Raw genomic sequence first — 23011 nt, forward strand, 5'->3', positions numbered from 1 at the left:
TTTTTTTCCTTTTTTTACATCTGTGTCTGTGTGCCTGTGCAATGCCCCGGGGTGGCATTGCCGTGCCGTTGAGGAAGCAATATTGTAATTTAGTGCTTTCCACACATCACATAACTGTGTCTGTAGCACATGTTTTTCCTGACCACCACTTTACTTCCTGTCTGCCACTGTGGTTCTTGGAAAGCAGAGTATCTGTCATCCGAAATGAGCTGCATAATGTGTCATAATAGTGTATAATGTGCAATAAACCTGTTTACTAATGGAGCTGTAATCACTGCTAACGACAAGCGGGCACAAACAGATTACAGCTATTCAAACAATGAAATGAATTTACGGGCAGTAAACTCAGACTACGTGCATGAACATTAATGTTTTGTGTGTCAGTGCAATCCTGCAGTCGTTTACCCTGAGCTTTATAAACACATATAACGTGCAGATTTATATCATCCATGCTGATGCAGGTACTCCTCTAAGCATGAGTCTCTGTATTGTTTTTTGGGGTTTTTTTTTGTGTGTCGCTCCGTTACCTCAAACTCGTCTTTCCACTGATACGCCATCTGGAAGTCCTCAGCAGCTGTGGCCAGTTTCTGGGGAGTGAAATATGACAGGGATTTAGATTGGAAACTGTACAAGGTATGTCTGCTTCACAGCGTCAGTCCAATTATAGATATTCAGAGCAAAAAAGAGAGAACGGTTTAAAAGCACGATGGAGAACGACCCAGAGCTCAAACCACGGGGCTATCGCTGTCTTACAGCACCGTCCACTAAAGGCCACAGCACAGAGTGACACACTGCCAGAATGAAAAGGTTGTACTATTGGTTGGAGAGTACTGTGTGTGTGTGGTGTGTGTGTATGTGTGTGTGTGTGTGTGTGTGTGTGTGTGTGTGTGTGTGTGTGAGAGAGAGAGAGAGAGACAGGGGGGTAAAAAAGGGGGGTCACTGGTGTAAGAAATAGCAGATCACTGAATAAAGTCAAGTGCAAATGGATTACAAACTGAGAGGCTGCCAATCAAGTCAGATGCTACTAAATTATAGGGGGGGATATAAATGTAATTAACCTCGCCTTCGCTCTACACATCGCACTCACACCGTTAAGCCACGGAGGAAATGAGAACATTTGTAACAGCCTTTCATTTTTTTTTTTTTTTAATTTTTTGGATGAAAACATCTCTCGCACAGCACGAGCAACAAAAAGTTCAAGCACAAAAACTAAACAGCACATATTAATCACTATGGCAACCAGTGTCGTTCAGCGATTTAACAGGCCTTCTTGATAATCCTTCACTTTGATTTCATTTGTGTTCTTTTCCTTTAGAGGGAAATGAGGTCATGCTGGGAACACTAACAACGCATAAAGAGCAGGGAGACAGTCAGAGATCTGAGCTCTACATCTCACAGTTCACGTGTGAACTTATTAAACTGTTTCATGCAATTTTAAAGATTCTTCTTGTTTTTTTCATGTAGGTATTTTTTCTTTATATGAGCTTTCTTTTGCTGGAATTTGGCACAGTTGGCTGTCACTGCAGCTGCAAGTGATTTTCACTGCATATAAAACACAGTCACATAGATAAGATCTGAGGGCTATACTTCTTGTTCTTGTTTCTATATAACACAACTTCACACAGGAATAACTGTGGGATCCTTGTCTAACAGGGCTTTGAATCAACAACCTTTAAATGTGTGTGATTGAACATTCAGGTTAATTGACCACTGGTAGGTCGGTGGGTCCACGCCATTGGTCTACACTGAACTATTTCATCAGATGTTGGACTGTGGGGCCCTTTTGTTTGGACGTTCATATTCCCCAGATGATGTCTTTGGCGCTGACATCAGTGATTCCACTAAACACCACCATGATGACCATCTTGGTTTTAGACAGGAACGTTTTACCAACTATTGGATGTATTGCGATGACATCATTAACAAAACAACAAAATTAATAGTCCCAAGAGGATGAATCTTTTTGACTCTCTGGCTTTTGTTGTAGCCCCATCATCAGATCAAAGGTTTCGTATTTCTCTCAACATCTACTGTATGGATTGGGACACAACCTGGAACATTCATGGTCCCACGTAGATGAACCACAGAGACTTTAATGATTTCCTCACATTTCTTCTAGTGTTACCAGCTGACCAAATTTAGTCACTTATTTAGGCAAATCACTTTAGATGGAATAAGACAAAATTTAGTACAGAAATTCATGGTCCCCAGAGGATGAAACTCAATGACTTCAGTGACCCTGAATTTACTTCTAGCATTGAAATATATCTCAACATCTTCTCTATGAGTTCGGGCACAGTATGGTACAGACATTCATTGTCCCCAGAGGATGAATACCAAAGACTTTAGTTATTCCCTAACCTTCCCACTGGTGTTGCCTGCAGATCAAAGTTGAAAATAATACATTAGCCTACAATTGAAATGTTCCTAGATGAAATGAGACAATTTGTTCCAGCAATCCTTAGTTCTCAAAAGATGAATTCCAAACACTGTCCTCACTGTTATCAAGTCAACATTACAATTTGTCCAATACTTCATGACAAGATACCTGCAATAAAAGAAATTCCCACCAGTGTTTCTTGTACTTTGTGTTTGGTGCTTATTACAGTTACAGTTAAGCATGCTGACATTTGTACTGACTAACTAATTAGACTGCACTAACAGCCTCATCAGTCCACTTGTATGGCTGTACACTATTTCATTTACAGCGGACACTTAATCATTAGATTATTAAGACCATAACGCTTGTTTGAAATCATTTCGGCTGTGTAGAAAAAGGTAGGAGGCTAGAACAAAAAGAACAGTGAGATCCCAAGGCAGACAGGAGGCAGAATAAACAAACACATACTGACATTATTCCACAAGACTGTGTGCATGTTCACCCAGGTAAATCCACAGAGATCAAACCTCAGCCTGGCCCCGACCGCCCTGCTCTGACTGTACTGTCTAATGACAACCCCATGGAGGAAAGGACTGACCTTAAATAAACTTGCCTGTCTGACAAACCAACTTCCACAACAATGAAGGGTTACCATAGCCTCAGAGAAACTCTACTCAGGGAGGTATTTGAAATTAATTGATGCAATTAGAGTTGATGGTCGAGTGTATTTATAGCTGGATCGCTCTCTGATATCCATCTGCTGAAGAATATAGCATCGGGCATGTCAGATCTGTGCATGAGCAATGGCTGGATGAGATGTTGATAGTATATGTCATTCTGTGCTTTTATTGGTGCGGGTCCGAACGTGTATTTGGGTGACCATGTGTCTGCTGTCGGCAATGGTTCCATTCTTGATCAACAGCCCCATTCCTTTTGGCCTCCAGTCCCGGGCTCTGTTCCAGACCTGTCTCCACCTCCTCTGCACTGGCTGTCAGCAGCTAAATATACACGCCATCTGAGCCATAAACGCAACACACACACACACACACACACACACACACACACACACACACACACACACACACACGCACACACACCAACACAAAACACTGCTCATGATCATATTGTGCACCATGTATAAAAATAAGCTCAGTCACTACGTCAGGAACTGAATCATGCGGTTCAATTTATAAATCACTTCCATCAGAAGCTTGATGCTAATGCATGCAGTCCATAGCTCTAACCCTGACCCTAACCCCAACCCTGTGCCACTGGTACCTTCTGCACCACCAATCTAACCCTGCAAAACAACTATCATTACAAAAACCATTTATTTGCATTCAAGGGTAAAAAAAAAAATTAAAAAAAAAAAAAATGTGCATGATAGGAAAACCCAGGTTGAGCTGGGTGGTTATACAACATCCTGTTCTTTTCTAATTAATATGTAAAGTCAGTGACCTTAGCTGCCCCAATAGTCTGAAAATGTTCCAACCAAAAACAAAATCATGGTACTTCATATTTCATTCCAGAGGCGATTCACAGAGAAAAAAAAAAAAAAAAGAAAGAAAAGATATAAGCCATGCAATAATGTGCCACCTGAGGGAAAGCAAGAGTAGCAGTTCATATCAGTGCTGAAAAGGCCAAGTGCAGAAGGTCTCATCATTAGGTTAATGTCAGCTAATGTCACCGGAACATCACATCATGTTAATGTCGCACCAATGAGCTCACTGAGTTTACCACTTGTGCATAATTCCAGACCATCTCTGAAAACATGTCCAATTTGCTTAAATGCATATGTATAGCATGACAGTACAGCAGCGGTGCGTGAACATGTGGATATTCTCCTGTGACCTGATGTTGCATGCAAAATGGTACATGTCTGATACTTGTAGCGTCATGCATCATACTCTGTCAATCTGGGTGACATTAATGGAGAATATTCCACTGCGATATTTAGCGTCAAAATACCCCTTTTTGCCTTGCATTCGTCCTGTATATGAGCGCGCACATGCAAACACGCGCGCACCTCCGAAGAGAGCTGACGACAGGGTTGTTAAAAAATTCATGACAGCGCTTTGACGAGGCTCCTCTCCCCTCTGGGAGGTGTGTGTGTGTGTGTGTGGGGGGGTGGGGGTGGGGGGGGGTCGGTGTGAGGAAAGATACCTAATTACCCTTCCCCCTTTTTTTTTTCCTCCCCTTTTCCACCGTATCTCTCTTTGTCAAACGCGTACCTGCGCCGGGGTTATCAGGCTACCCAAATAAAGCAACGCTACAATCAAACACTACAGAGCCTCGGTTTGATGAGGCTGCTCCCTGAGTGACAGCTAACCTCTCTAAACTGGCATAACAGTTCATTAAGGGGGCCGCTGCAAGTTGCCGTTTTCTGACAATTGATTAGAAGCCCCGGCGTCGCTCTGTCGAAACACACAAATTTAGCGCTTCATGGGGAGTGCATAACACACTCCCCGTAGACCTAACTGCTCATTAGTCTCCCTCTCGCTTATTGTAGTGTGGACACCCCACCTCCACACCATAATGAGTCCACTCTGTCACTAGACTGACCACTGGAGACCTGAGGAGAGCCACCGTCCCCCTGCAGCCCTAATGGGGGGAGAGGAATGCGTGGTGTGAGTAGGCCAGAAACTGGATCTAAGAATGTAGCGAAGCAGAGTGTTTTAAGTGCGGAGAGGAGAAGCAATTCATAAAATCTAACACGGGGAGGGGGAGAAAATGACCGGTACTGTCTGCGGGCAGCGTTGCTGATACAAGTAGGCCGACTATATCTTAATCCCCATATGAGCAGAGAAACGGCCTAATGATGACCACAACAGCTATTGTGCCCATCAATAATCCTGCAGCCAAATGGGGCAAATAATATATTATTCCTCGTTCCATGCACCCTCCACGCATGCTGATGTATGAGATCATTACACGAGCAGCCATAGAGAGCACGGGAGCGCTCGGCCCGAGTGTTGGATGGCAGTGGAATCTCACCTGCTGGCCCCGCAGAGAGATATTTCTGCCCTGCTCCCACCAGTCTTAGTTGTCATTCTGCCAGGGCAGCCCAGCAGCCCACCATGCATTTAGTGAGAAAGCAGAGCACAGCTTAAAGGATAGACAGGGAAGATGAGACAGGCTCTGCTAAACCTCACAGAGCCTCCCAGACTCCCTGGGCGCGCACGCGTGTGTGTTTATGTGTGTGTGTGTGTGTGTGTGTGTGTGTGTGTGTGTGTGTGTGTGTGTGTGTGTGTGCAAGTGCGCGTGCGTTTCTAAAGGCTCCACACGCCCAAAATCAATGGGCCATTCAGAGCACATTGCCTTCTACCCCAGACAACAAAGCAATACACACAAGGGTAGTAACGGTCTGAAAGATCATTAACACCCACACCCAGTCTTATCTCTCCCTCATTCGTTTCTGACAACGTGTCTACATTCGTGAACACCGGCTACCTCCTCGCCATAATGAGTCCCAACTCAAAGGCGATGGAGAGGAAGTAAAAAATGGGGGGGGTGGGAGGGTCAGTGTGAGAGGCAGAAAAAAGAGTGAGGAGTCTGAAAAGGTAATGGGTAAAGACAATAATTATGAACAGACACATTAACGGAAAGGACAGTGCAAAGGCAGAAAACAACACTGACTCAGCATGATCACGGCGTTCATAGTTCTCATTAAAACTTGAGCTCATGAGAATGAACGGTGGCATGATGAAGAGAAAAGACACGGGGGCGGGTGAGGTTTTTTATCAATAGAGAGTGATGGAGGCTTTTTCCAGAAATGCATTAGATTGCCTCCTTGGGGGAAAAGGACAAAGAAATGCAACCTCTTGTGTATATGTCTAATGAATACATTAACGTGTGCGTCCATGAGGTGTAATGAGAAGGAGATGGGTGAGAAACAAGAAAAGACTTGAGTGAATAGAAAAAAAGAATAGCAGAGACGGACAGACAGAGTAAAATGGAGCAAGAGGGGGCAGATGGGAGTGTAAGAGAGAGGTAACACAAAAGAGCAAAGAGAGGATTTGGAGGTGGTGGGAACCGATTTGCAGGAGGAGACTGGAAGGGAGCGTGATAAGAGCGAGACGAGTCGAGGGGTCAGAAGAGATTGGGTTTATTTCAGATTCCAGTTGGACAGAAAACTGTGGCAAAAGGTCAGGAGCTTGACACAGAGGAGAGAGAGGGGAGAGACACGGACGGTTGGTGTGGCGAAGGAAGGCGATGGGGAAAAAAAAGCGTGGAATGCAGCGATCGAAAGGGGAGATGGAGCTGGAGCTGAGAGCGGAGGCAGAAAAGAGAGAGCATGAGACGGAGGGAAAGAGCAGAGGTGTGTGCAGCTGTGAGAGCCCAGGGGAGAGCCGGGCCGCTCCACATGGCTCCTCTCAGAGGCCAAACCCTCCGATGGGAGCGGTAAATCTACAGCTGCTCCTTGTCTGGTTCGCTCTCTTTGGATCTTCTGCTCTCATGCATGACAGCTCAGAGATGTGTGTATCTCCGCCGTCGGCCGCGGAGGATTTATAATGTCAGTCACCTGATCAGATTTCACAGGGGATCTGCCGGATGTGCTGTCACGATCCTCTGCTACGAAAAGGGTTAAATGATAAAGGGACAACTTACTGAAAGGCATTCGATATAAAAGGGTTTATAAGTTGGAAATGATGGAATTACAAATTATTAGCGAGTTACTGGTTTACACTTTATCGGTCGAATGAAAGACATGAATAGGAAATCGTTGCCAGGTTGTAAAAAATCCTGTTGGCTCGCATTTATCATCCCTTTCTACTTGGTAATAATGCATTTATAATGTTAATAAATCCTTAAACCTGCAATAACAGATATTTTTTGGCCACTTTTCAGTGTAACAAGATGTGAACACAACTTTAACACATGATCAGCGTCGATTGACACGTCAGTAACATGATGTAGGTACTGTTCCAGCAGTTGCAGGACAACAATATCATTCATTTGGACTCTTTGGTTGCTGAATGCTTCAATATAATCACCTGCTAACTTTGTCTGTCTACCATTTGGTGTAACAGGTAGTGTAGCTACACCCAGTTTGGATGGCTGTGGCTCAGGGGTAGAGCCAGCGTCTTGTTATCAGAAGGTCGCTGGTTTGATGCCCCTAGTCTGCATGTCGAAGTGTCCTTGGGTGAGATACTGAACCTCAAACTACTCATGATGTGCTGGTCGGCACCTTGCATGCTATCAGTGTATGAATGCATGTATGAATTACTGTAAGCTGCCTTGGACCAAAGCGTCTGCTAATTGCACGAAAATGTAAATGTTTGTGACTTTGATACCAGTTCCTTAATGATACACACGGCGAGCCCCATCTCTGGGCATAAACTAGTCTTTTTCCTGCATGCCTCAAGACAGAAAGTCATAAGGACTAATAGATCTTGGCACAACAAGCAAGCTACATGCTTATTGGTCCACTGACTCTGAGGAGATTAACTCCTTCGGTGTTGCACTATGGTATCTAATCACAAGACATTCTAGATACTAGATTGAGGCAATTTAGTCGGTGCCATAAAAGTATTGAAGTTCGGTACCCAGCCCTATCGCTGTGTCCGTAAAGGCTATGACAGCTGTCAGAGTGAGCAAAAATAGTAAAGATGAAGACCGTTTGACATATCCATGACCTGATACTAACTATAAAGCCATCTAAAGGGGAGCTGCTGATTCATGAGATAACATCCCTATGGGCGACCCGTATCAAATTCATTTCACATTGTTCTTGATAGATTCAAATATATAAAAATTTGTTGTGGAATTTTGTCTAGCTTGACCATTCAGGAGAGATGAAGAAGACTCACAGACACTGGTGGCTTATGTTGAAATAGTTTATAAACCATCATCATGGAGGAATAAAATAATGGCACATATGTCTGAACAGTGAGGCCATGTTCATCCTCACGATTCTCTCCAATGTTCAGATTATATATATAACAAGCTTCTGCAGAATTTCTCAACTCTGGCTAAGTGAGGAATGGAAAGAAAATCCTACACCTATCATACATAGATCGAAGGTTTACACAAACGCTACAAGTTTACACAAACAGTCAGCTATGTTTTGTCGGGGATCTTGTTCAGTGAACACATCTGCACAGGTTCGACCTGCTAAGTTTGCAAATATCACGAGAGGCATCAACTCATAGAGCAGACGTGACTATGCCCTTATCCATACCTTAATGTTTATACAGGGTATCTATGACATCCTGTCAGAATGCCCTCAAGTTTTTTTTACGTGAATTGTGGTTGAGAAACACGAGTACTGTTGTAAAAGAGAGGCTGCTAATTATCTCGTCACATCACGATTACTGTAATTACACCAAAGTTTTGCGATATTGATTCAAGGAGAAATACTACCTGTCACATCTAATCAACACTTAGTATTATCATAGGATCTGAAAAACTGTCTCTGTTGACTCTGACAGTTTGTCCGTCTCCGCATGAAGATTTAAAATATAACCGCAGGCGTGTTTTGATCCGCCAGTGTGAATTTCTTCTCGATGAATGTGTTAGACACTTGTCCCTGGCCTACCATAAGTCTAGTTAGAAATCCCCATCTGCAGTGCTCCCTCCATCTCTTCTGTCTTGCTCACACACACACACACACACACACACACACACACACACACACACACACACACACACACACACACAAACAGGATTGCATGCCCACAGAAAGAGACGCATGCACACACCACTTGTCTGCTTAATATGATCAGTGCAGAGCAGAGATGGGAGGTTGAGTAACATCTGCTCCGGAGACTGGCATGTCTCTGATCATATCGTAGCCTCTGTTCATTACTGCGTTACATTGGCGCACATGCATAAACACACACACGCCGAGAAGTCATAATGTCAAATCATGTGCTCATGATTATAACATTGTGACAGCAGGCAACAGATTAATAAAAATATGGTCCAGCACCTGGGGCATACAGACTCTAATTAACACAGGCACAACTAACACACCAAACAGCACAGACTCCTGAATGAGGGGAACTGGTTAATTGAGATGCTTGGCACTACTTGTGGCATCTTGAAAATGAGAACATTCTAAATGTAACGTCAAACACAGGCATTACATTATGACCACCTGCTTAATATTGAGAATGTTCCCCATGTGCAGCCAAAACAGCTCTGACCTGTCAAGGCATGGACTTAAGACTCCTGAGGAAGTCCTGTGGTGTCTGGCACCGCGGCGGTTTATAGTGGGGGTATAGCGGGGTGGAGCCTTCATGGATCAGACCTGCTCCAGCACATCTTACAGATGCTCTATCAGTTTGGGATCTGGGGAATTTGGAGGCACAAATCTGATAATAATTCCACTTGAGGTGGAAGAGTTTCCATATGCTTTTATAGGCTTTGGTGGTAACAGCCGAATGGAGATATAGCTGGGCGTCAGTGGAGCTAGTAGACTGGTGATCAAGGAGATATGCTGACAGCTGTCTTTACTTAAGAGAGATATGGATGGTGGTTTGTCATGGCGCTTGGTTCTTGTGAGGCCAAGGAGGGGAGAGGGCAAGAAGCTGGGCAGCGAACAAACATAAAAGGGGAGCCAAGGGGACACAATGAAAGATTGCCTCCGGACATCGGGATGGCTCCTAAACTGGTCGATTGAGCGGTCATAGTGTTCACGATATGCAGGCTCAAGGCAGGCAGACAACAAAGCAATACTCTCAGGAGTAGTAACTGTTAGATTATTAACACCCAAATCCAGTTGTATCTCTCCCTTACTTGTTTCTAACAATGTGTCCACATTCGTATGCCAGTGACCAATTTATCCATAATGAGTCCGAACTCAAAGGGATGGCTCAAAGTTAAAATGTGGGTGATGTGATGGATCAATATGAAAGCTGAAAAGAGTGGAGTCTGGGATGAGGAAAAGATGTAAATTGTGAGCGGATGCATGAAAAGAAAGGACAGTGTGAAGAGAGAAAAGCCAAAACTCTGATCACAGTGTTCATAGTTCTCATTAAAACTAAGTTTATGAGAAAGAACAGTGGGATTATAAAGAGAGATACTAGGGTGGCTGCGGGGTGTTCAGTAAAGTATGATAGAGGCTTTATCCACAAATGCCAGGTCAGGGCAGCCAGACCGGAGGCTAATGATCTCAAGGCTAGCCAGCTGGGAAACTGGCCGGGTACAGCTTGGAGACTTGCAGGCGGGGAATCATATTTGGTTCTAGCTGGCAGGGATGCAGGGGAACCTGGATTGATGGTTAAATGCTCTTCCGACCCAGGAAGCGACTTAACAAGCCAAGGCTTGAAAGAGAAGAGCCATATTGCCGGTGACAAAGAAGCGTCCTTCTGTTCTATACTGGCATTTTGGCAGTAGATTAGAAGCCACTCAATGGCGTGACTCACTTTATTTAGTTCATCCACTAAATCTTGTGCATCCATTTTTAGACAGATTGTTCAGTCAGGCATGTGAGGACATGGCAGCAAGGAATAGGACCCAAATGGAAAAAATCTGGCAGACTGGATTGCTTCTGATTCATTGATAAAATCCAGGTACATGCTAACTGGCATGGGTAAAAAAGGCACTGGGAGTTCAGGGTTAATAGGAGTGGAGTAGGTACAGGGTCCAGGTTTCAAGACCCTGTAAGCAGGGGACAGACACAGGTTGCAGGGTTCAGAGGCTAGAAAGTGCAGCACAAAGCAACATTGACTATCTGGCAGAGAATGAGTGGAAGGCTTACAAAATTCTACAGACTCGCTTTTATTGACTCATTCATTAAAGATAATTACAAAAATGTGTAACTGAATGAGAGATTTCAATATAGGTATTGCAGAATGGGCAATTTTAAAGCAATAATGATATTAGCTCATGATTCTAGCCTGTCTAATAAAATTTTGCCTGTAAACAGCTCCACATACTGTACATTAGTAAACCCTACAATACACTATATTGATTCCTTGACATTTTTGGTGGAATATTCCACAGTGGCGACTAAAGCCTTTTATAAATGTAGAATCTGAAGTGTATATTATTAAAACTATAACTGAACTCGACACTGCAGCAAAAGCTTTTGGTGACTTGAGACTGGACCAGCGAGGCATGGGGCCATGCATTGGCCTTAAAAAATGTTCCTAGTGCACAGTTAAAATATGCTCCCTGCTTCATTTAAATACATGAGAGGACAATGAGGGTAGATATACTTGTCAGGATTTCAAAGTAATAGTTAAAATTAATTTTAGAAAGAGGTCAGGAGTGTGACATCGCTCTCAGGTTGATGAAGAGTGTTTCGAATATACTGATTTCAGCACAAGCAAGGGAGCGGATCCTGCTGCAGGTCAGGTTTGAGAGTTTCTGTGGACATTTTGATGGATATCTATCCTACTGTGAAAGTGGATTATAATTCGGGGCAACTTTCACAGACTGAATTCAAGGTAGCCAAAATGCAAGCTGGTAACGTACAAATCAAGCAGGAACAATTGCCAAAGTACCTTCTGGTAAAGTCTGGCATTATTAAATAATGGTAATTACCTCACATCCATTTTATATAACAGATTATTGCATCTAGTAAAACGTTCCCAGTTCATAAGCCCTTCATTGCATTTAAATAATGAGCATAATTTGCTTCCAGACAATATGCCAGTGTTGGCAAAGGGGCGATATATCTTTTTGAAAACACACACTTTAACCTAAACACACATACGTACGCTGTAGGGACCCACAGACAGTGGAGAGTTTTTTTTAGAAGCGCTGGTTGAGGTGCGACACTAAGTAATGTTGTGGGCTCGCTCATTAGTCACTGAGCAGAGCCCTTCACCCCAGGAAAAAGAGAGAGGAATTGCGTGCACACATGCACGCACATACACACACACACACACACACACACACACACACACACACACACACTCACCTCATGCAGATTGCTCAAACAAAAGCAAACAACCGGCCGCAGACGCATGGCTGCTGGTTGTTAGCGAGAGAGAGAGAGACAGAGGTGTGGACTGTGAACAATGCCTGGATGTGTTGAGTGTATGAGGATGTCTCTCTTCAGTGTTTTGTCAGTTAGCCTTTTGCCTTACCAGTTCTGCACCATCAATAAATACGTTTTTAATTACAGCGCACACAGACAGCAACACAAAGAGAGAACAGGCTGCAGACGAGGGGGGGCGATGGAGAGGTGGACTGAAGTAATTGGATCTAGCCTCGGGCACATCACGCACTTTCATTATGTGGTCAACTGTATTTGACAAGCGTTTTCAGCCTCTCCCTCTCTCTGTCTCTCTCTGGGCAGTAGAAGTAGGTGTCGACTCAAACACAACACTGTCAATAACAATGGCGACTTAATCGTCTAATGAAAAAGATGAGGGCATCGGGAAAGTCATAGTAAGTGCTCTGAGTTGACGGATAGAAATGTAAGGGAAGAGGACACTCGGGTCAATGGACTCCATATCAGGAATGTAAAGTAGGGTGAATATGTAAATTAAGCTGATAGGTGGAGTAATAGAGCCAACCATTATACCATTTTTTGAGCCACTTTATTTATTAATAATGTCTCCTACGCATTGAAGCCTTATTTAACCTTAGTTTACCACAGTCAACAGGTAAGTGATTATTATACAGCACAAGGATGAAAGCCGGTAAAAATTGTGAGCCTGAACAGTTGCTTAGGAGAAAATGTTGCAATGTGTCGAGTTACAATGTTATATGGATGTAAAACTGCTTTATGCTGGAGAACAGGAAGCTCACCGGCCACTATGGGCAATATTTATGCTATCTGTGGCGCATGGTCTAAAGCGCAAAGTAAGGCACGAGGCTGTATTTAGACTTACCATATACCATAAGATAACAATGTAGTATCAGTGCGCCGGACCAAACCTCACTTTAAGACCAACACGCAAGAAGGGGCGCGCTAGAACATTTGGTTTTTACACAACATGGGTGTGTAAATGACAACTATGACAGTCTGAAACCAACACTGACCCTTCACGGGGGGCTAAGGTGATTTGTTCATTTTTAGCAGGGGATGGCCATAAAAACTCAATCTTAGTAGTATGTCCTCTGGTTTGGTTTGGGGGGTGCACATCAGGGGCTCCATGTCATTTTAACCCATGAAGATGACCCTCTACAGGCTACAATATTGTATGAAAATGAGTATTTACAGTATAAAGTTTAGATGGGGGAAAGCAGGTTAACAAGGGGAAGACCTCCCATCTAAACCTGCAACAAAGTCAGCTGCTGCTGCAAGAACCTAAACATAATGGCTTCACTGCTTCAGGCTGTTTGATGTTCACTGTGTGGTGCTTTATCCACCATCAATAATGCATCATGATTGAAATAATGTAAACGTCAAACAACAGCTGTCAGCCGTTTCTCTGCACGCCCTGTTCATTTTAACTTCCAAACCTCTACAGGTTGACAGCAGGCTACATTCCGCTCTGTGCATACGAGAGGACACCAACATTAAACAAATTGAAAACACAATTTACAGGATGAAAGCAGAATAACAACCAGTGTTAAATGTGCTTGAATGTTTCTCTGGCTGTAACAAGATACCATGTATATCACAATCAGAATTCCTTATTTTTTAGGACAGTAATATTGCAATAAACAACAATAATAGCAAAACAATGCTATTTAACATCATGCTATTTCCTCTGTGCCCTTAATATGGTCAGTCATGTTCAGCTGAGGTCACGTCAGGATACTTAATTAAAGAAAACCCGACACTGGACATGTTCAGCACATCAAAAATAGACATCTTTGAATCTATTTTTATCAAAGGCTACTTAAAACGCCCGAGCAATACTTCCTATGTGTTTCATTCCGCCCCAAAGGCGCGGCTGCAGCCCCCACAGGACCCTCCTTCCCCGCACCAATGTGTGTTAATTGTGCGTCTTTCCTGTTGAGATCAAACCCCAGAATACATTGTAAAACCTTTGATAAAGTGATCTCTTCCAACAGCGCGCAGCCGACTTCTCATTAATAATGCATGTAACACTCTGCCACACGCTTATTTATGGAAGCACACATAGACACACACTTGCTTGGCACACCTGTGGCTGGGTAAACGGTGGCCTTTCAAAGGTCATCCATCATGCAGAGTAAGGGATCAGAGACGGAAAGACTGCGAGGAAGAAAGAGGGAGAGGGAAAGACTGGGAGGGAAAAGGAGAGGATGAAAGTTTGAAAGTAGTTGACAACTAAGTGGAAGTGGCTCAAGTGCCCGGGGCTATCTCCAATTATGTTGACATTGAGAGTCGCCCCCCTCCATATATCAAAGGCGCTGAACAAGAGACGATCTCCCAGCTGCAATGAAGATTCTCTTCCTGTATTCTGTCTGATAAACTTAATAGCCAAATCTCTTTATTTATACCTGAGAAGACTGGTCAGCAAAAATTCGCTCAGAGCACAACTTTAAACTCCACCGGGACGCCATACGTATAAGTTCTGATTTAAGTCTGCTGGTGTTTATCGGCGCCGCTGTGTGGTGTTCTTCAGAAGTCCGAGGAAGACTCCCGAATTAGGAAAAAAAAACCCTCTCACAATCTGAGCTCACCGTCTCACTCTCTCTCTCTCCCTCCCGCTCTCTCGTCGCTAATGGTCTCCGACTTTTCATCGCGCCCATCCTCCTTCCTCATCTTTTCTATCACTCAATCATGTTCATGCATTTGCCCCTCTTTCACATCATCTATTCATCCATTTATCTCCCTCGTCCATGCATCTCCGGACAGGGAACTCAATATCGGCGTGCCTCGAGGTTACTCGTAGACAAAAAGATGCAATAAAGAGTGAGGAGTGATCGATGTCCGGGGGTCAGATGGACTGTCGGCATCGGGGTAGCTGACCCCACCTCCTGCCATAAGACATGAACCACATACAGACGAACACGCCCGACCCCGGCAACCGTCTCTCTCCTCCATCATGTGGATAATACACTGACGCCAATTTTCTCCTTGCTGCTTATGGCACCAGTACTCGGAAAAACGATAAGAAACACCAGGATGTTTACTTAACATACACAAGGCAGGCACTTGGCAGGGTATGTGTTTATGAACATTCATAACTACTCCCCTCTCCATTACTAATAAGAAAACAATGGCGATGCCTTATAAAGGCAGAACAAAAGGGGTTGCTGTGAACTCCCTCTGAATATATAAAAACATTTCAAACTCCTGATATACTAGATGAGCTTCTCTGACCCACTTCTGGATAAAAAAAAAAGGAATAGAAGAAGAGGGGGGGAGAAAGAGAGAACATCCCCAGGGTCAAAGCACTTATTATCACATCGGATCCTGCAGAAGGAAGGTCTCAGTCCTCCACTCTTTTCCGAGCATGCTTCACTCTTGTTACAGTCCCACAATTAAGTGATCCCTTAGATCCCCACAGCTTCGCCACTGAATCACCAGTGGACACTTCGACAGTGTGAAAGCCTCCGGGATTGCGGAGGTTGTTGACTGATTTCAACTAATTTTCGAACATTTGTTTCCTCAGAAGCCCTTTTGGTTTGGTGGAGGTCCACGGTTCTCGCTGCCAAAAGATCATTAAAATGTTTTAAATGTGACTTTTTTCTACATTTGAAGGCTCTTTTCAACCAATCTCATAGCTATCACGCTTGGAGAATTAGGGTGAAACCTCGGTCAGATGAATCATTTAAAAACAGACAGATGGCGGTGTGGTGGCAACGTCACGCTTCATGATTTGGGCAATAACATGATGAACCAGCTGATATAAAATTGAAGTTGGTAAGCCTTTATTTTACAGTCCCCTAATTACCAGGTATTTACCTGGTAAATTCATGGTAACACAAAACTGTTACTAGGTCATTATGGTAATAAGAAAGTAAATACAATGAAACTATGGCCAAAATACTGAGCATTTACCTGGTAACTATATGGTACATTATAGTGTGTTATTGTTATTACTGCTGTAATAAGCAGGCAACTGCAGTCCTAGCTATCTACCCAGTAAATATATGGTAACAAAAACGTGTTACTAGGTATTGTATTTACTTGTATTTAGTGTTTCATTTATTCCCAAATAATAATTTAGTGATTTCTTATGAAATCTGTCAATGCAGGTGCTTCAGAGATCATTAGATATCCAACGGATGTTCAACTCAAATTAATTTACTGTATCTGAATATAGCAATGATTACTCAAAAGGTGTAAAGTGCAAAATATGAAAGACAAAATAAAAAACGGAGATATAAGATTCAGACGATGCGTTCAGCCTCAGTTCTTTGACTGGGTTTCAGGCTCACTGACGCTGCTGCTCCAGCAGCTAAAGCCCTCGGGCTCAGTATTGTGGGCTCAGTCCATCTCTGTTGGAGTCTCACTGTGGAGAACAATAGGCAGTGGAAAGTTTGAACATCTTTTCTCTTCTTAGTTCGCCCTGTCCTTTCTCTCCAGGAGTCTAGCAGTCGTAATGCCAGTCCATTAAAATCAGCATGTAAGCTTGATGTTTGTGGTTTGTTCAGTTAAGAAGTTTTCCATGGAAAACTATTACTTCATTTGTTTTACTGACAAAACGTGTCTCATCAATGTGCTAAAAGAGAGAGAGAGAGAGAGAGAGAGAGAGAGAGAGAGAGAGAGAGAGAGAGAGAGAGAGAGAAAGAGAGAGAGAGAGAGGGAGAGAGAGAGAAAGAAAGAGAGAGAGAGAGATATTCAAGTCTGTGATGTCTTAACAAGACAGGGATGGAAATGTTCTTTTCCCGTGGTTAATAACCGTCCTGTACAGCTGTCTTACCTCTAAGGCAGCAGCCCTCTTCAGCAGCAGCTGTTCAATTTTTGTGGCAGCCCTGTCCACCAGCTCCTCTGCGTCGTTTTGCTCCACAGTGAAAAGGTGTTGGTTTCTCTCAAAAATCTAGAAAGAAGCAGAGAGTGGTGAATGTGTAAAAGCACACACATTATGTCAGAAATGCATTTGTTTTATTCAATTTTAAATAGTTTTGCCAAAAATGAAAACTACATAGTTTCAGAGCCATACAACAATTTCACAATTTTAACACAATTATATGTGGGTGGTCCACAGCAGTGTCAGACTTTGTTTTTCCTTCTTCATTCATGTGTGTATTGCGTGGTTGTTGGTACCTGAGTGAGCCCCTTCCCAGCCGTGGCCGTGTCTGCCAGGGTGACGAGCTCTTTCTGCATTTGATCAACCCATTCTTTAATCCTACGGGACAAAAAGCAATGCTCACAGCCGATCTTGTAACTCAGATGCAACCATTACAGAGGACACATCACAGACATTTCACAGTGCAATTAAACTGTCAATGAAGTTATCTTTCATCTATCATCTGACGAGACCGTCCTGACACACAGCGTAAACACAGAGAAAAGCCAAAGAGAATCACCCCGACGGGGCGAGGCAAAATGTCAACCAATCATCAGCGGAATCGCTGCGAACGAATACAATGTCGCCCAATCAAACACGTGTCATCGGGTGCCGACCAATGCGATTAGTTTCTGGCGGGTTCAAACATGAAGTCAACCAATCAGATAAGTGTCAGCCGGTGTTGCGAACACCGGTGACAGTGATGTGAGTGGACAAGGCGAGAGGTGGGAGGTGTCCGGGGCCGACGGGCTTCTCTGGATATCAAAGGGCCCCGGGGACATCAGGTCCAGCCTGCTGGTGCCACACACTGGATTATACCTTCCTCTCATCCTCCTCCAATCATCTTGTCGGGCCACAATAAGCCTACTTGCATTATGATGTACTGACACAGTATTTCTCTGTGTGCCTCCCGAACACCATGGACAGAGACAGACGAGAGAAGCATGACAAAGAGCTGAGACATTATGCATTAAGTTACACGGTGATGTGAAAAATCGGACTTGTCTTGAAGCGTACCTGGTGCCTGGTGCGTGCATGTGCATTAATTCCCCCTATATGCCACCACACGTGCGTGTGCATACGCACGCCCACAGAGACAGAGCCATTAATACTGCATGAGAATGATAACAGATTGGCATGGGATACAGACAGATACTCTCATTGACATGCATTCACACTCGCACAGACTCAGCTGTGATCCTCCCCAATGGCAAAGAGACGTATTATACTCACATCCACAAACTAGAATAAACAAAGGCAAAACAGATACGCAACACCTGCAAAATATTCCTAAAAAATGTCATTACAGCAAGTGTGATGCCAGCTACACTATGTGTGCAAACAATCTAGAGCTGAGGGGAGGAAGAAAGTGAAGGTACAGACGATCAAGAAGCCAAAAAAGAAGTGGGAACGATGCGTCAGGGAGGCAAAGTGATGAGGAAAATTCTGAGAAAGAACTGTTGTGGAGAAAGATGATATGCTTTGCAAGAGCGGGGAATACCAGAGGGGCCAGCACAGTGTGAATTTTTTTAGGAAAAGAGAGGGTAGGTGGAGGTATTAGAGCAGGGTCAGCCATGATTCAGCTGCTGTCTCTTAATTCCCAAAGCCAGATGGTTTAGGGGGTTGTGGACGACACTGCGGACTGAGGCTTGGCAGCGCTTCATGAGTATGAGGATGAAAGCTAACATAGATGTCTACTGCTTGTATGTTACAGCGAGTTGGACCCACCAAATGGTGTTTTTTCGCTACTCATCTTTCAACTGGCAGCAGATGCAAAAGAACCAGATGAGCTGCTGGGTGACCAGGTGCTGGCAAACAGGTGATCCACAGCCATAAAAGCAGCACGAGAGCTGTTTTTCATTCTGTTAATCCGGTTCTTAGACACTGGAGAAACAGGAGTGCAGAATTGTCTGATAATGCTGTTGACAGGGATCCCTAACTGCGAAATAAAAAACAAATGTGTCTTATATCTCTGGCAGACAGACATACATAATGGAGACATTTCCTTAATTAACTCAGATGTTTCTTTTGTGTTCCTATGTTTCAGTTATTTACGTGTTTGCAGCATATTCGCTAATAATGACAGACCAGTGACAAACTTAATATCAGCCTCGACTAGCTGTGATGGCTGGGACATAGTCGCCATGTGTTTCAAACTCAAGCGTGGAGTTTGGGAGGTGTGGGTGTTAACCAAACGTGGAGGGACTAATGAGTTGGATAATGAGAAGTGTTGGATTGGAGTGTTTCTGGAGCCTGACCCAAACTGGCAACTAAAAGTCAGGACAACTCCCCCACTTTATGGAAATGTAATCTGAAATTGCTGCCGTGCACTTTTAATGTGGCGGCGCTGGGATTCAACCGTGACAGTTTGCAGGCCTGGCAGACGTTTTTTTTTTGGGGGGGGGGAGTTGGAGAGAGTTTGTCACTCAGTTGAGCATAGCTAGTCTACTTTAAAGGTCTACTGCAAGAGAGCTCGCATTAAAGTTGTCGCTGATTCCTGGGCGGACCCTCTTCACTTTAATCGGCAGGTCGTGGCATTCGCGGTGAGTAACCTAATGTAATGTAACCGCTCAGTCTTCACAACTTCTGTGAAACAATTTTAAAAAAATTTTAAATTTAAAATTTAAAAAAAAACAAAAAAAACATTTAGAATAATGTCCCGATGCTGAGCCCCAGCAGGTAGTCAACTTGTCTTCCCATACATGACTAGTAAATGAAAACAAAAAAGACTCATACACGGGTTTACTCAGTTAGTTGAAAGCTTGAAACAGCAACAATATCATCGCTGAGTTCCATTCAGCAGCCGCTCTGGAGCTCTTGATCGTATCACACCGTCTTCATCAGCAGGTGGATCGCGTTCAGTTGCCATGACGTTCACGTTCCCACTTCTTCTGAGGACTTCTCATGTATGTTGACATAAGGGTTATGTGATACGATCAAAAGCTTCAGAACAGCAATTCAAACGGGCTTTGTGGGGAAATTTTAATTGCCGCTATTTTCCACTTGTGACTAATTGGGCCTTATGTGTCGCTTCATCTTTGTGCGCTCTAATACTGCTCGTACTTGCACTTGCATCTATTTTGCGATACCTTTTCTTTTCTTATCGTTGTGTACAGTATATCATACTGATGTGTGTTACCTTTCTCTTATTCAGCAAGGAATACTGATACCATATGTTTGCACCTGATGCAACACAGCCAGTCAGATACCCTTTTATGTGAGCATACAGGCACCAAATTCTTTATGATCCTCTCCTCGCCTCATTTTCACTCCCTTCTCTCCTCTTAAATTCTCTTCTTCTTGATCCCTCGTCTCTCCTCTCATCCTCCACCCTTTCCTTTGTCCCCAAATCTACCAACAGCAAACTGATCGTGAGGTATTTTAGTGGACCTTGGACCCCTAAGCTCTCAAAAGCCTGAAGCGCTGACAAGTCAATTGTAAGTTAGAGTTTATGTGTGTGAGTGTGTGTCTGCGTGTGTGTATTCGTACTTCTAGGGCCTTGACATTCAGAGGAGCAGAGTGCCGTCTCTCTGCCGTGTTAAACTCCAGTGCAGTCCACTGCTACCAGTGTAAATCTATAGAACCAAAAAAAAAAAACCTCCCAGGTGCTGACAAATGGATGAGACAAGCCAGGCTGTGGTGCAGTACGTGGGTGCTTGTTCGTCTGGAAGTCCAATATGGATGACTTTTTTTTTTTTTTTCAAAAGTCTATTTAGGATATTTTGTCGTTCTGGAAGGCTTCATAAAATCATCTCATCTGCAAAATAACTCAGCCTAATTATCACAAAACTGAACCCCTTGATTTGGTATTTGCTCTGCGCGCGTGTGTGTGTCTGTAAACACTGCAATCCTCGCACAAAGAAAGTCGTGACTGCAAAGTGCTCACTCGGCTCATTATACACAGTAAAGGGCCATAAAACACAAAGTTATGCTACCAGTCCCTAAAGTCGTCCGCCTGTTGCTTTATATGAATATTTGCAGTCGGATCCCTCTGTTAAATTGGCTTTTAACGGCCGGTTGTATTATCCATAGGCCTGGAAAATCTCCCCACATTAATTCCTCGTCCTTAAATCATGCATTTTCCAACCATCCCCTTGAGGTCCCAACCTAGCATTAATGGCAGCGCTTCTTGAATGCCATTAGGTGAAGCCCCGCACTCAACCCATCACGGTTGATGTGTGATGTCAGGCTCTCCCCGCACAATTGTAAGTAATGAATCTGGATCCAGCTCTGTCCATACGGATACAAAGTGGGTAATGCCGCCGATGCTTATAATCTTATCACCATCACACTGTCATCACGAGTAGAGTTTAATGCGAGCTTTTCCCAGTGGCTGGAATAACATGGCAATTCAGAGCTGGTTAAACAGTAATGGAGTCATTGTTGTGGAGCTGAGGTAGCAAAATGTTTCTGCTCTGGTTGCTGGGCTTTGATTACTGCAGCCGCTGGTACAACGCTGGATAATTAAACACACACACACACACACACACACACACACACACACATGCACATACAAATGGCAACTGGGTCAGACACTGCCCTACATTGTTTTTCAGACACAGGGAGAGCAAATGAGAGCAAAACAGAAAGAGAGGCGGGGAGACAACACAAGAAAGAGAGAGACAGATGTTGTGGTACCACCACTTTGGAGCTAGGGAGAGTAATGAGCTGGCCCATAGTGTGTATCTCGGTTGGCGACTGTGTTAAACTACAGTCTAATTACACATCATTATGGAGGCAAAGACAGAAGCGGTCCAGTCCAGACAGCAAAGCCGAATGAGGCATGGGAACACCAACTGTAGTGCACCAAAAACAACCCGCGGTGCTCTGCTCGCACTCCGTAGCCTATACACTAACACCCAAGTGGCCAATCCTGCCTTCTTCATCCTGGCCCAGATACTAAAAAGTCCTTTTATATAAAACTGAGGGTTTTTTTTAATTTCTTTTGAGATCAAGCGCTGACCATCCCAGCACCCTCAGTCTTGATCAAAACAACTACCAGCTAGAGCCGCAATGATTAGTTGATCAATCGTTTAATTGAAGGAATAAAAAGTAATTGGCAAGTATGTTTGATATATGACTCATCGGGTGAGTCATTTTTCAAGCAAAAGCAGCAAACAACTGCTGGTTCAGGCTTCTTAAATGTAAGGATTTTTTTTTTGTTTTTCTTTGTCATTAATGATAGAAAACTAAGAGTCTTTGGGTTTTGGATTATTGTACCAAAACACATGGCACATGAGATTTTTGTTACTCGAAATTTCACAATAAGGTGGTACAAAATGTTTAATCTACAGGACATTTACGTGAAACCACAGAGCTCATTAGTTAGAAAAAGCCTCATGAAAGCAGCCGATTATAGTTTGCAAAAACCACCTTTAGACAATCAGTAGTTTTTTTCTCTCCACCCATTTGATTAGTGTTACCCAGGAGAAAAAGCACTCGATGACTGGAGGTAATTGAATTCTATTCAGTTTATGTCTGTATTCAAACACTCAATTGCATCTCATCATCCTGCACTCACCAAAAAAAAAACACACAAAAAAAATACATTATCTTAGGAGCCTCAATGAGATGTTTTCCTCTCATGTCCCTAAAGCAGCTCCAACTCATGACATGTGGCAATGAATCTGTATTAAACCATGTGCATCTATTTTTATGCTTGCTATTCCACATTGGTAAGATCAGGTATATTTGTTTGCTCGCACTGCAACAGAGAGGTACACGATGGATTATTTGGTGATCCAGGCTGCAAATGTTTTTGCTTTGTTTTTTTTCCGGCAGAGAAATTCAAAAGAGTAGCCCTCCGCCAACCCTCCTGCTTCTAATGGAAACTGAATTC

At 43.5% G+C, this 23011-nt stretch overlaps 1 protein-coding gene across 4 annotated transcripts in view; it reads right to left on the bottom strand.

Annotated features, from left to right (window-relative positions):
- Window positions 1–23011, bottom strand: part of LOC119025044 (voltage-dependent calcium channel subunit alpha-2/delta-1) — a 68601-nt gene that overhangs the window by 42567 nt on the left and 3023 nt on the right. For all 4 annotated transcript variants that reach the window (XM_037108341.1, XM_037108339.1, XM_037108342.1 and 1 more), the window contains exons 2-4: window positions 17430–17511; window positions 17086–17202; window positions 528–587 (exon numbers count right to left, since the gene is read on the bottom strand). In XM_037108341.1, coding sequence (XP_036964236.1) covers window positions 528–587; window positions 17086–17202; window positions 17430–17511 — 259 coding nt within the window. The remainder of the gene's footprint in view (window positions 1–527; window positions 588–17085; window positions 17203–17429; window positions 17512–23011) is intronic.

The sequence above is a fragment of the Acanthopagrus latus genome, chromosome 8 (assembly GCF_904848185.1).
Source record: "Acanthopagrus latus isolate v.2019 chromosome 8, fAcaLat1.1, whole genome shotgun sequence".
Lineage (NCBI taxonomy): Eukaryota > Metazoa > Chordata > Actinopteri > Spariformes > Sparidae > Acanthopagrus > Acanthopagrus latus.